The sequence below is a fragment of the Dipodomys merriami genome, unplaced genomic scaffold (genome assembly GCF_024711535.1).
Source record: "Dipodomys merriami isolate MVZ:Mamm:240054 unplaced genomic scaffold, mDipMer1.0.p SCAF_4, whole genome shotgun sequence".
NCBI classification, from domain to species: domain Eukaryota; kingdom Metazoa; phylum Chordata; class Mammalia; order Rodentia; family Heteromyidae; genus Dipodomys; species Dipodomys merriami.
In genome coordinates, this window is record NW_027205603.1 from 94919236 (window position 1) to 94930142 (window position 10907).

The window sequence follows — 10907 nt, forward strand, 5'->3', positions numbered from 1 at the left end:
TTCCTCCTCAGATCTATCAGTAACTGTCTGTTAGCTGCTCACTGAAGCTTTTGCTTTGGGCCCTGATGCTCAGCCACAGACTAAATCCTCCTGCCCATGCTGGGCCCCTCTCAACAGGTCCCTGTGACCCCCGGACCCTCCCTTCCATAGCTTTGCAGTACCTTAGCCCGGATGCAAAAGTTTACTTTGCCTTTTCCTCTTGCTGCTGCGGCAAAGGCTGTCTGGGCCCCGAATCTGCCTTGTCTGGAAGCAGAGTCCTGTAAATAATGGCCAGCTACTCCCGCCCCTCAGGATCTTGTGGACACCTGGCTTTGGTGCCATTACACGAGGTGTTGCTTCCCGGGCTCGGGCAGAGGCCCAAGTCTCAGCTGCACAGAGCCCAAGGCCTGGTTCACATTTTGCCTCTTTTCTCTTACTGGTGTTTACTTACTAGGCTGGAACCCTGTGACTTGAGCCCTGCCCTCAGCCTCGCGCTTCACTGGTTATTTGTATTGGGCCAGTACTGGGCCGGAGCTCAGGCCTGGGTGCACCCAGCCTTTTCACTCAAGGCTAGCGCTCTACCACCTGAGTCACAGCTCCGCTTTGGATTTTTCTGGTGGTTCATTGGAGATGCGTGTCACGGACGTTCCTGCCGGGGCTGGCTTTGAACGCCGATCCTCGATCTCAGCCTCCTGAGTAGCTGGGATGACAGGCGTGGGCCCCGGCCCCGGTCACGGGCCGGCCGCCAGGTCCAGCTTCCCTCCATAAAGATGGAGCCTCCCCCGGGCTCCGCGCCCGACCTCGGCGGGGGGCCTCCTTCCCTGGGCTCGGGGTCAGTGGGTGGCTTGTGTGGCGGGGCCCGGCGGAGGAGGGCCGGGGCACACGGGTCCTCTCCCCACCGCAGGGCCCACGGCCGAGGACCGGGCAGCCACGCTCATCCAGTGCGCCTTCCGGCAGCACCTGGCCCGGAGGGCGCTGGGCCGCCGTCGGCAGGAGCGCCGGGAGTACCTGGAGGAGATGGAGAAGCTGCAGCGGGAAGTGAGCGGGCGGCGGGGTGGGGGGGGGCGGCGGCGGGCGGCGGGCGGGCGGCGGGCGGCGGCGGGCGGCGGGCCAGCGGGCGGGCGGCGGGGGGCGGGCCAGCGGGCGGGCGGGCGGCCCGGACCGCCCGGGGGAGGCGGCTGAGCCCCGCGCCGCCCGCACCCCCAGGCCTACCTGGCCGTGGTGCGCCGGGAGCAGGAGGCGGCGCGGCGGCAGCGCGAGCAGGAGGAGGCGGCGGAGCGCGCGCGGCGAGAGGAGCTGCAGCGCCGGCGCCGCCTGCTGGAAGCCGCCTTCGATGGCGACCTGAACGAGATCCAGGCCGTGCTGAAGGAGGTGGGCGGCCGAGGGGGCGCGGCGGCCGGGGGCGGGGCCTGCCGGGGGCGGGGCCGGGGGCGGGGCCGGGGCGGGGCGGAGCCCAGGGTGAGACCCGGGTGTGGTCTGACGCGAGAGTGATGGGGGCGTGGCCAGAGCGGGGCCGGGCCTGACGGGGGCAGGACGGGGACGTGGGCAGTGAGCGGGGGCGGGACGAGGGCGGGGCCCGGGGAGGGACGAGGGCGGGGCCCAGGGAGGGACGAGGGCGGGGCAGGGGCGGGGCCGGGGAGGGACGAGGGCGGGGCCCGGGGAGGGACGAGGGCGGGGCAGGGGCGGGGCCGTGGAGGGACGAGGGCGGGGCCCGGGGAGGGACGAGGGCGGGGCCCAGGGAGGGGCGGGGCCGGGGCGGGGCCCGGGGAGGGACGAGGGCGGGGCCCAGGGAGGGACGAGGGCGGGCCCGGGGCGGGGCCGGGGCGGGGCCGGGCCCGGGCGTCGGCCAGCGGCCCGCCTTGCAGGTGGAGCAGCTGCTCACCCGCGAGGGCGTGGGCCACGACGAGGCGGGCAAGGCCAAGCGGCTGCTGCGGCGCGTGGCCTTGGTGGAGTGCGAGGACAGCCACGGGAACACGCCGCTGTCCGAGGCGGCCGCGGGCGGGCAGCCCTTGGCCATCCAGCTGCTGGCGGAGCTCGGCGCCAGCCCCAACAGCAAGGTGGGCACCGGGGAGGGGCGGGCGGCGCGGGCCGGGCCCCGCTCACGGAGCTCCGCCTGCAGGGCGCCTTCGGCCGGTCCCCGTTGTACCGCGCGGCCTTCGGGGGCCATCTGGAAGCCGTGGAGGTGCTTCTGAAGCTGGGCGCGGACCCGCGGGTGTACGCTGAGGACGGGAGCACCCCCGCGCAGGTGCGTGATGGCGGGGCGGGGCGGGGCCCCTCGCGGCGCGGGCTCCCCTGCTCCCCTTCCCCGCCCCGCGGGCGCGCTCGCCGGCCGCGCGCTGCCCTCCCCTCCTCCGCCCCGCACCAGCGTGCGGTGCGGGCCGCCTGGCCCCGCTCTGCGGGGACGCGCTCTGAGCTGGCATCCCAGCGCCACGGTGGCCCGGAGCAGGGCCGAGAAGCAGGCTGGGGAAGGCCTCCACTTTCGGGAGGCCCTGCCCGGTAACCGGGTGGGTCTGGCCGCAAGCCGCCCGGCTCTCCCGGTGGCTCGGCTGTCAGCCTAGCTACTCAGGGGGCTGAGACCGAGGATCAGACTGTGATGGCAGCTGGGGCGGGAAAGGCTGAGACTCTTCTCTCCAATAAACTGCTCAAAAACAGAATATGCTGCAGGTAGCCCAGTGGCCCAGGGACAGCGCCCAGGCCTGAGTTCGAGCCTAGGACTGTCCCGCGGCGTGCACACTCACGCGCATGCGCACACAGGGCCGGCGGTAGAACCCCCCCCCCACCTCACCCCAAGAGGGAGTGCCAGGGCCTTGCAGAGCCTGGTAGGAAGGCCCTGTGTGCCACCCACTGCTGCTCCTGTGGACACTGCTCTGGACCTGGCCCCCCCTCCCCACACCTTTGGATTCCAAGTGTCCCTCAGGACAGACAGGTGGAGACCGTGCACTCTGCCAGGCGCAGAGGGTGAAGGGCGTAGCCTGGGGCGCCCATTGTGCCTGGCTTGTGGCCAGGGGCCTGGTGGCGGCCACAGAGGCAGCAGCTGGCCTTGGGCGCCACCCCCACCCACCATGCTGTGGATGCCGGACATCCACAGTCCAAGAGATGAACCTTGTCCTTCCACCAACGCAGCTCAACACAGACATAAGATTTACATTTAGACAAACACTGGAGGGAATCTTTGGGGCTTAGAGCAAAGCAAAGCACTCCTAGCTACAACACCAAAGGCACCACAAAAGGAAATGAAGAAATTGGACTTCATCAAAACCCCAAATTTTTGCTGTGGAAGTGATTGTACTGAGAAGGAACAGCACAGACACAGCTATCTGACAAAGGACGCGGCTCCAGATTATCTAAACAGCTCTCGAGTCTCCACAGTAGATAAAATGTACCGTCCAGACACAAAGTGAGCAGAGGACAGGAGAAACGTCACTGCAGAGGATGTGAACGTGCAGGAAAACGCTGTGCTGTTCCCTCGGAGGAAGCAGTGTGCACAGCCAGCACAGAAGGTTCACAGGGTGTGCGTGGCACACAGATGGTGGTTTGGGGGGAGGGGTGACTTGGCCCACCTCACTACAGGCTTCAAATTATACAGCACCCCCAATGGCAACACCTCAAATGAAATAGAACCCATAAATAACATAGCACCCCCAAATGACATACCTCTCACAAATGACAGAATCCTCAAAAGGACATAACAGCCGGGCGCCGGTGGCTTGCCTGTCATCCCAGCTACTCAGGAGGCCGAGGGCTGAGGATCTCAGTCCCAAGCCAGCCTGGGCAGGAAATTCTGAGATTCTTATATGCAATTAAACACCAGAAAATCAGAAGTGAGTGGTGCTGTGGCTAAAAGTGGTAGAGTGCTCCTTGAGCAAAAAAGCTCAGGGACAGTGCCGAATTCAAGGCCCATGACTGAAAAAAAAAAAAAAAAGCTGGGTGCCGGTGGCTCACACCTGTCATCCTAGCTACTCAGGAGGCTGAGATCTGAGGATCGAGGTTCAAAGCCAGCCCAGGCAGGAAAGACTGTGAGACTCCTATCTCCAATAAACCTCCAGAAAACCGGAAGTGGCGCTGTGGCTCAAGCGGTAGAGCACTAGCCTTGAGCTGAAGAGCTGATGGACAGCGCCCAGGCCCAGAGTTCAAGCCCCATGACTGACCAAAAAAAAAAAAAAGATAACACATTCAATGTGAAGATTGTAGAAGGCAGATTGTTGGTTTTCAGTGGAAGCAGGAAAGATGAGTGACAGGAGGAGGAGCAGGAGGCCTGGAGGATCGAACCTTTGATTGCAGGAGAGTTGTGCATGTCTGTGTTTGAGGAAATTGTACACACACGCACACCACCAGGCACAAATGAGCGTCCGTGAGCTCTCTCCATTGCCCCCATTGGGAGCCTTTCCCCTGGGAACATTGCACTTTTGTTGTTATTGTTGCTACTTGGTGCAACTTCCTGTAGTTAATTCAGAATAAAAATTTAATAAGGGCTGGGAAGGTGGCTCAGTGGTAGAGTGCTTGCCTCATATCCATGAAGTCCTGGGTTCGATTCCTCAGCACCACATACACAGAAAAAGCCGGCTGTGGCTCAAGTAGTAGAGCGCTAGCTTTGAGCTGAAGAGCTGAGGGACAGCGCCCAGACCCAGAGTTCAGGCCCCACAACTGACAAAAAACACACAAAATTCAATAAGATTACCAGGCATGCAAACAAACAGAAAACCACCAGAGTTAAGAGAAACAGCAGCAATTAAATCGGACTCCTGAATGAACTGGTGAAAGGATGCGAGGATCACTGAGCTGAGTCCCAGCAACCCCAGCCCGGACCCCGATCCCTGCCCCGACCCAGCGCCTATCCCTACCCCAACCCCGACCCCCACCCCTGCCCCGACCCAGCTCCTACCCCAACCCCGACCCCCACCCCTGCCCCGACCCAGCCCCTACCCCGACCCCCACCCCTGCCCCGACCCCAACCCCGACCCCCACCCCTGCCCCGACCCAGCCCCTACCCCAACCCCGACCCCCACCCCTGCCCCGACCCCAACCCCGACCCCCACCCCTGCCCCGACCCAGCCCCTACCCCAACCCTGACTCCCACCCCTGCCCCGACCCAGCCCCTACCCCGACCCCAACCCCAGCCCTGACCTAGCCCCTACCCCGACCCCAACCCCAGCCCCGACCCCCACCCCTGCCCCGACCCAGCCCCTACCCCGACCCCCACCCCTGCCCCTACCCCAACCCCGACCCCCACCCCTGCCCCGACCCAGCCCCTACCCCAACCCTGACTCCCACCCCTGCCCCGACCCAGCCCCTACCCCGACCCCAACCCCAGCCCTGACCTAGCCCCTACCCCGACCCCAACCCCAGCCCTGACCTAGCCCCTACCCCGACCCCAACCCCAGCCCCGACCCCCACCCCTGCCCCGACCCAGCCCCTACCCCGACCCCAACCCCGACCCCCACCCCTGCCCCGACCCAGCCCCTACCCCGACCCCAACCCCGACCCCCACCCCTGCCCCGACCCAGCCCCTACCCCAACCCTGACCCCCACCCCTGCCCTGACCCAGCCCCTACCCCGACCCAGCCCCTACCCCGACCCCAACCCCAGCCCCGACCCCCACCCCTGCCCTGACCCAGCCCCTACCCCGACCCTAACCCCAGCCCCGACCCCGACCCCTGCCCCGACCCAGCACCTACCCCGACCCCAGCCGCAACCCCGACCCCTGCCCCGACCCAGCCCCTAACCCGACCCCAGCCCCGACCCCGACCCCTGCCCCGACTCCGAGCCATGCCCCGACCCCTGCCCCGACCCAGCCCCTACCCTGACCCCAGCCCTGACCCCGATCCCTGCCCCGACCCAGCCCCTACCCTGACCCCGATCCCTGCCCCGACCCAGCCCCTACCCTGACCCCAGCCCTGACCCCGATCCCTGCCCCAACCCAGCCCCTACCTCAACCCCAGCCCCTACCCCAACCCTAGCCCTGACCCCGACCCAGCCCCTACCCCAACCCATGCCCGGCCCTGACCCTGGCCCCCACCCCAGCCCTGGCCCCAGCCCTCTAACTCCCACATCTGAGACGGGCTGAGGTACGCCCAGGACGGTTTGCAGAGGGGCAGGTTTCACGCTGAGAAGGCTAATGAAGACAGCCAGAGAAACATCCCAAAGGAAACAGAAAAGCGGCAGACAGGCTTCCGCTTCCAAGGTGGGCACTGGCGCCTTGCTCCTGCACCACGAGTGGCACCGCCTAGACAAGGCCCTGACAGACAACAGAAAACAATCCCCAAGAGGCGGGGTCCCCTGGCGGGGAGAGCTCTGGTTGTAGCGTGCACAGGCGCTGGCAGGGCCTGGGCTGGGCTGGCCATGAGAAGTCAATCCTGAGACCTGAGGATCGCAGTTCAAAGACAGCACGGGCAGGAAAGTCCCTGAGACTTTGATCATCAATGACGACCAAAAAGCCAGAAAGGGAGCTATGGGCTCAAGTAGTAAAGCTTTAACCTTGAGCAGAACAGCTCAGGGATGGCACCCAGGCACTGAGTTCAAGCCTCAGGACTGGCACAAAAATATGTTGAAGAAATAAAGACCTAGCCGTGTCCAGATTTGGTGAAACATGGAAGTGCACCTTCTCACATTCTGAAGTCCACACCTGTGAGCCCAGGGAGCTGGAGATCACACCGAGACCTCGCACACGCGCCTCAGAGCCAGCGTAGAGGCCAGAGAGCGAGCACCCGCTCCCAGCCAGATGCCCACTCAAGATGCCTTGCAGAGTGGAAGTGCAGCGGGGACCCCTCCCGACGCACAGCAGAGGCGGCACGCTGGGCAGACACATGAGCGGATACTGCCCGCGCGCACAGTTTGCCAGCTGGAGGCTTGCCCCACGGCCCCCTCATGCTCGCTCCGCCTAAGTCAGTTGGTTTTGCACTGGTTACTTGGGGGAGAGGGTTTTGCTTCCTGTCCCGGCGTGAGCCTGTTTCTCCTTCCATGGGGTAATTGCTGTATGCAACTATGTCTAGCTGTTGGTGGAGAAGGGGTCTCATGATTTTTGCCAGAGTTGGCTTAAGTTCTCAGTAACTTTTTTTTAGATAAACAATTCAGTTTGAAGATGTGAACGTGGCACCACCTCACCGCAGCTGGTCAGGGAGCAGCCTGTGTACACGCCACAGTTTTTACCCCCAACCATTTCCCATCACTTTGGCTTACTATTCTGGATATTTTCTGCTCCTGAGTCTTCTGGCTCACTAGTTCTCTCTTCAGCTACATCTAGCCTGATGTATACTTTATTTTTTATTTTTTTAATTCATTTTTTGGTCGGTCCTGGGCCTGAACTCTGGGCCTGGGCGCTGTCCCTCAGCTCCTCAGCTCAAGGCTAGCGCTCTACCCCTTGAGCCAAAGTGCCACTTCTGGCTTTTTCTGCTGATGTGGTGCTGAGGAATCGAACCCAGGGCCTCATGCATGCGAGGCAAGCACTCTACCACTGAGCCACCTTCCCAGCCCTTATAGTATATTTTTATTGTAGAAACAATTTGAATCCTGACAAAGATACTCTCCCCTCCCGGTGCTCAGCCCTGCCCTGCCGGGTAGCGGCAGCTGTCTGAGCAGACTGCCAGTCTCAGGCTTGGGAGACTTGAAGCTGAGCCATCCCTGGAGGGCCTAACTCGGAGTCGAGAAGTAAGAGTTAAAGCCATTTATTTCTCTAATTTTCATTTATCGATGAATCTCTCCATTTCTTATTTCTCATCTGGCCATTCATACATTAATACAATCAAATGTTTCGTCATTCCCTCAGACATTGATAAACTGACAATTTGGCCCAGATACTATTTTTTTAAATTTTTTTATTGTAAAGATACTATACAGAGGGTTACAGTTACATGAGCAAGGTAATGAGTACACTTCCTATTGGCATTGTTACCCCCTCCATTGTTTTCCCCCTACCATCCCTTCCCTCCCTACCTAGATACTATTTTAGATACATGGGGAGAATCGTGTGTGTGTGTGTGTGTGTGTGTGTGTGTGTGTGTGTGTGTGTGTGTGTGTGTGTGTGTGTGTGTGTGTGTGTGTGTGTGTCTGCCTGTCTGTGTACTGGGGCTTGAACTCAGAACCTGGTGCTCTTGGCTTTTTGTGCTCATGGCTGGCATTTGACATGAGTAACAGTGCTGATGCTGGTTAATTGAAGAGCCTCTTGGATTGGTCTGTCCAGGCTGGCTTAGATCTCAGCCTCCTGAATAGCTGGGATGACAGGCATGCTGGGTGAGTCACTGGGCAGTGAGGCTGCTCCCCGTGGAGACAGCGCAGTTACCGCTGCAGGGGCTGGGAGGAGTGGTGGGGACGGCGGGGACCTGGCACGCAGCAGCGCAGCGTTTTAGGGGAGGTGTCCTGGTGGACTTCCGGGAGGGAGGGGCATGCGGGAGACCAGGTGGGGGCCTCAGTGGAGGAGGAAGGAGACTGGCTGCCAGGGAGGAGGAGGAGCAAGGTGGGGGGTTCCAGAATTGGGGTTCCATCAAGGTAGAGACCAGGATGGCAGTGGCCCACGAACTTTATTCAGACGGCCCTGGGGGGGGGGTGTGTGGGGAGAGCTGGCGGCCGGCAGCGGGCTCAGCTGGCAAGGGCAGCGCAGGCTTGCAGGACGTGCGGTGGGCGGCCTCTGCGGGTCTAAAACTGCTGCTCTGGCCCCACGAGTGTGGCTCTGAGGGGCGCGTGTGGCCGTGCTGAGCAGTCTTCTCTCATTAGTGGGGGGCAGGGGAGGGGCGCTCCCCTCCCCCGCCAGGTCCGCTTGTGGGCGTCCGGGCCCCTTAGATTGCAGAGCCAGGCACCAGTGAGCCTGCCCGCCTGGCAGCCGGTTCTGAACCCAGCTGCTGCACACCCGCTGCTGTCCTGGGGAGAGAACCCTGCTTACCAGGGAGGGGACCTCCTGCCCTGGGGGAGGGGCCTTGCTGCCTGGGGGAGCCTGCTTGGCTCATGGTGGCCTTGGCGAGCAGTGCAGAGGCTGTGGCGTGGGGTGGGGTGGATGGGGGAGGAGGGCGGTGCTGGGGCCTGGGCAGCTCTACACGGGAGCTGTGCCTGCTCTGGGTCCCATTGTGCCCTTGGTCGGGCTGCAGAGCCCAAAGGGCCAGCAGGGGGCGCTGCAGCCCTTTCCTCTAGGGTGGGGAAGTTCTTCCCACGCCAAGCACATGGCTCAGCCCTGGCCCCGTGCTGTCTCAGGTGGCCTCTCTGGACACGGTGGTCAGTGTGCTGCGGTCGTGGGATCTGAGCCTCACGGAAGCCATGCTCCAGAACATGGAGGCCGAGCGGCAGCGCAGGGACCAGGAAGCCCGGAAGCACAAGGAGGCTGAGGCCAAGCGGTCAGTGCGTGCGCACACACGTGTGCATGTGCACAGGGGCACACTTGTCTGTGAGAGCGTGTGTCTGGGACAGGGTGGGAGGGGAGGGCTCCTCTGACTCAGCCCCCGGCCTCCAGAATAAATGTCAAGGTGCAGCAGCTGGCCAAGGAGCAGCAGCGGTGTCACAAGGAGGTGAGTCGGGGCAGGCGGGAGCCCCTGGCTGTAGGGCACTGGCCAGTGCCTGAGGTCTACCTGCGTGTCCAGCTGCAGCAGGCCTACTGTGAACTCAACCGGAGGATCACGGAACACGATAAGTGTGAGCGGAAGCACATGGGCAAGACAGAGCTCACGCTGCAGGTAGCACCGCACGCAGGGCCCCTGCTCCACGCAGCTCCAGCCTAGGGCTTTTGTGTTCCCTAGGCCCGGGGTGGTGGCCTTGTTTTTCCCTCCTAAACCTGGCGTGTCACCTTGGAGCAGAGGCTACTCCTGGGGTCAGGGTGGGGCAAGGGCTAGGAGGCCTGGGCGGGCCCTGCGCCCAGGTCAGCATGGCCCCTCCTCCAGGCGATCAAGGACGCGGAGGCCCAGGTGGACTGGCTGCGGCAGGAGGCCCAGAAGGCCGAGGAGACACTGGCCATGGCCAGGCTGGAGCTTCGGGAGCAGACCCAGGAGGGTGGGTGGGGCTCCAGGGAGAAGCTGGGGGCCTGGGGGACAAGGCCAGGGTGGGGGCTGACCCAGGGTGGGCGGGGCTCCAGGGAGAAGCTGGGGACCTGGGGGACAAGGCCAGGGTGGAGGCTGACCCAGGGTGGGCGGGGCCAAGGGTAGATTGAGTGATCTGTGTCACGCCCCCAGAGGAGGAGGAGGTGCCGGGGCTGAGGTGCCGCGTCGGCGAGCTCCACGACGTGCTCATGAAGGACGTGGGTGACCGCATCCTCGCCGATGGCCGGTCAGTGCTCCGGCTGGGCGTGGGTGGTCCCTGTGCCTGCAGAGCTGACTGCGGCTGCCCACAGGTGGCCTCTCATCATCGACCCTTCAGGACAGGCGGCCACCTTCCTACGCTACCAGGACACCAACTACGTGGACACCGTGAACCCCGAGCACCTGAGGCCCGAGAGGATCCGGCTGGCTCTGCTGGGGGCGCTCAGGTGAGGCGGGACAGGGTGCGGCGCTGGCCCAGCCCCGCCCTCACCGGCGCCGCCCACAGGTACGGGAAGCCGCTGGTGTTTGACCTGCGGGAGATGGACCTGTTCCCCGTGGTGCAGCAGCAGCTGGAGGCCGTGCAGCCGGGGCTGGCGCAGGCGCTGCTGAGCCGGGAGTGGCTGGCACAGGAGCGGTACCTGGAGCTGCTGCGGCCGGCCGACGGCCCCGAGTACGAGCCCTCTCAGTTCCAGGCGGCGCGCCTGGCCCACTTCCGCCTCTTCGTGGTCACGCGGCTGCAGTGGCCGCCGGCGGAGCAGCTGCAGCTGCTGCTCCCCGTGTGGGTGCAGCTGCCCGGCCCAGGCCTCCTGTTGTCTGGCCAATGAGGCAGCCGGCGGGCACTGTGCCCCTGCTGCCTGGCAAGTCCCCACTCCCTGCCAGCCCCACTCGCCGGAGGCCCGGCCTGGGCAGGGACAGGAGCGTCACCTGGACACTTTC

General features: G+C 63.8%; 1 protein-coding gene across 3 annotated transcripts in view; it reads left to right on the forward strand.

Moving 5' to 3' along the window:
* Positions 1-10863, forward strand: part of LOC138806066 (IQ motif and ankyrin repeat domain-containing protein 1-like) — a 25607-nt gene extending 14744 nt beyond the window's left edge. The window contains exons 5-15 of one of the 3 annotated variants that reach the window (XM_069991565.1): positions 884-1017; positions 1186-1350; positions 1845-2036; positions 2099-2224; positions 9157-9296; positions 9413-9467; positions 9540-9632; positions 9837-9945; positions 10125-10218; positions 10283-10417; positions 10477-10863. In XM_069991565.1, the coding sequence (XP_069847666.1) occupies positions 884-1017; positions 1186-1350; positions 1845-2036; positions 2099-2224; positions 9157-9296; positions 9413-9467; positions 9540-9632; positions 9837-9945; positions 10125-10218; positions 10283-10417; positions 10477-10795 (1562 nt within the window). In that variant the 3' untranslated portion in view covers positions 10796-10863. The remainder of the gene's footprint in view (positions 1-883; positions 1018-1185; positions 1351-1844; positions 2037-2098; positions 2225-9156; positions 9297-9412; positions 9468-9539; positions 9633-9836; positions 9946-10124; positions 10219-10282; positions 10418-10476) is intronic. The other 2 variants (XM_069991567.1, XM_069991566.1) reach the window with 2 other exon arrangements.
* The last annotated feature ends 44 nt before the right edge of the window (positions 10864-10907 follow it).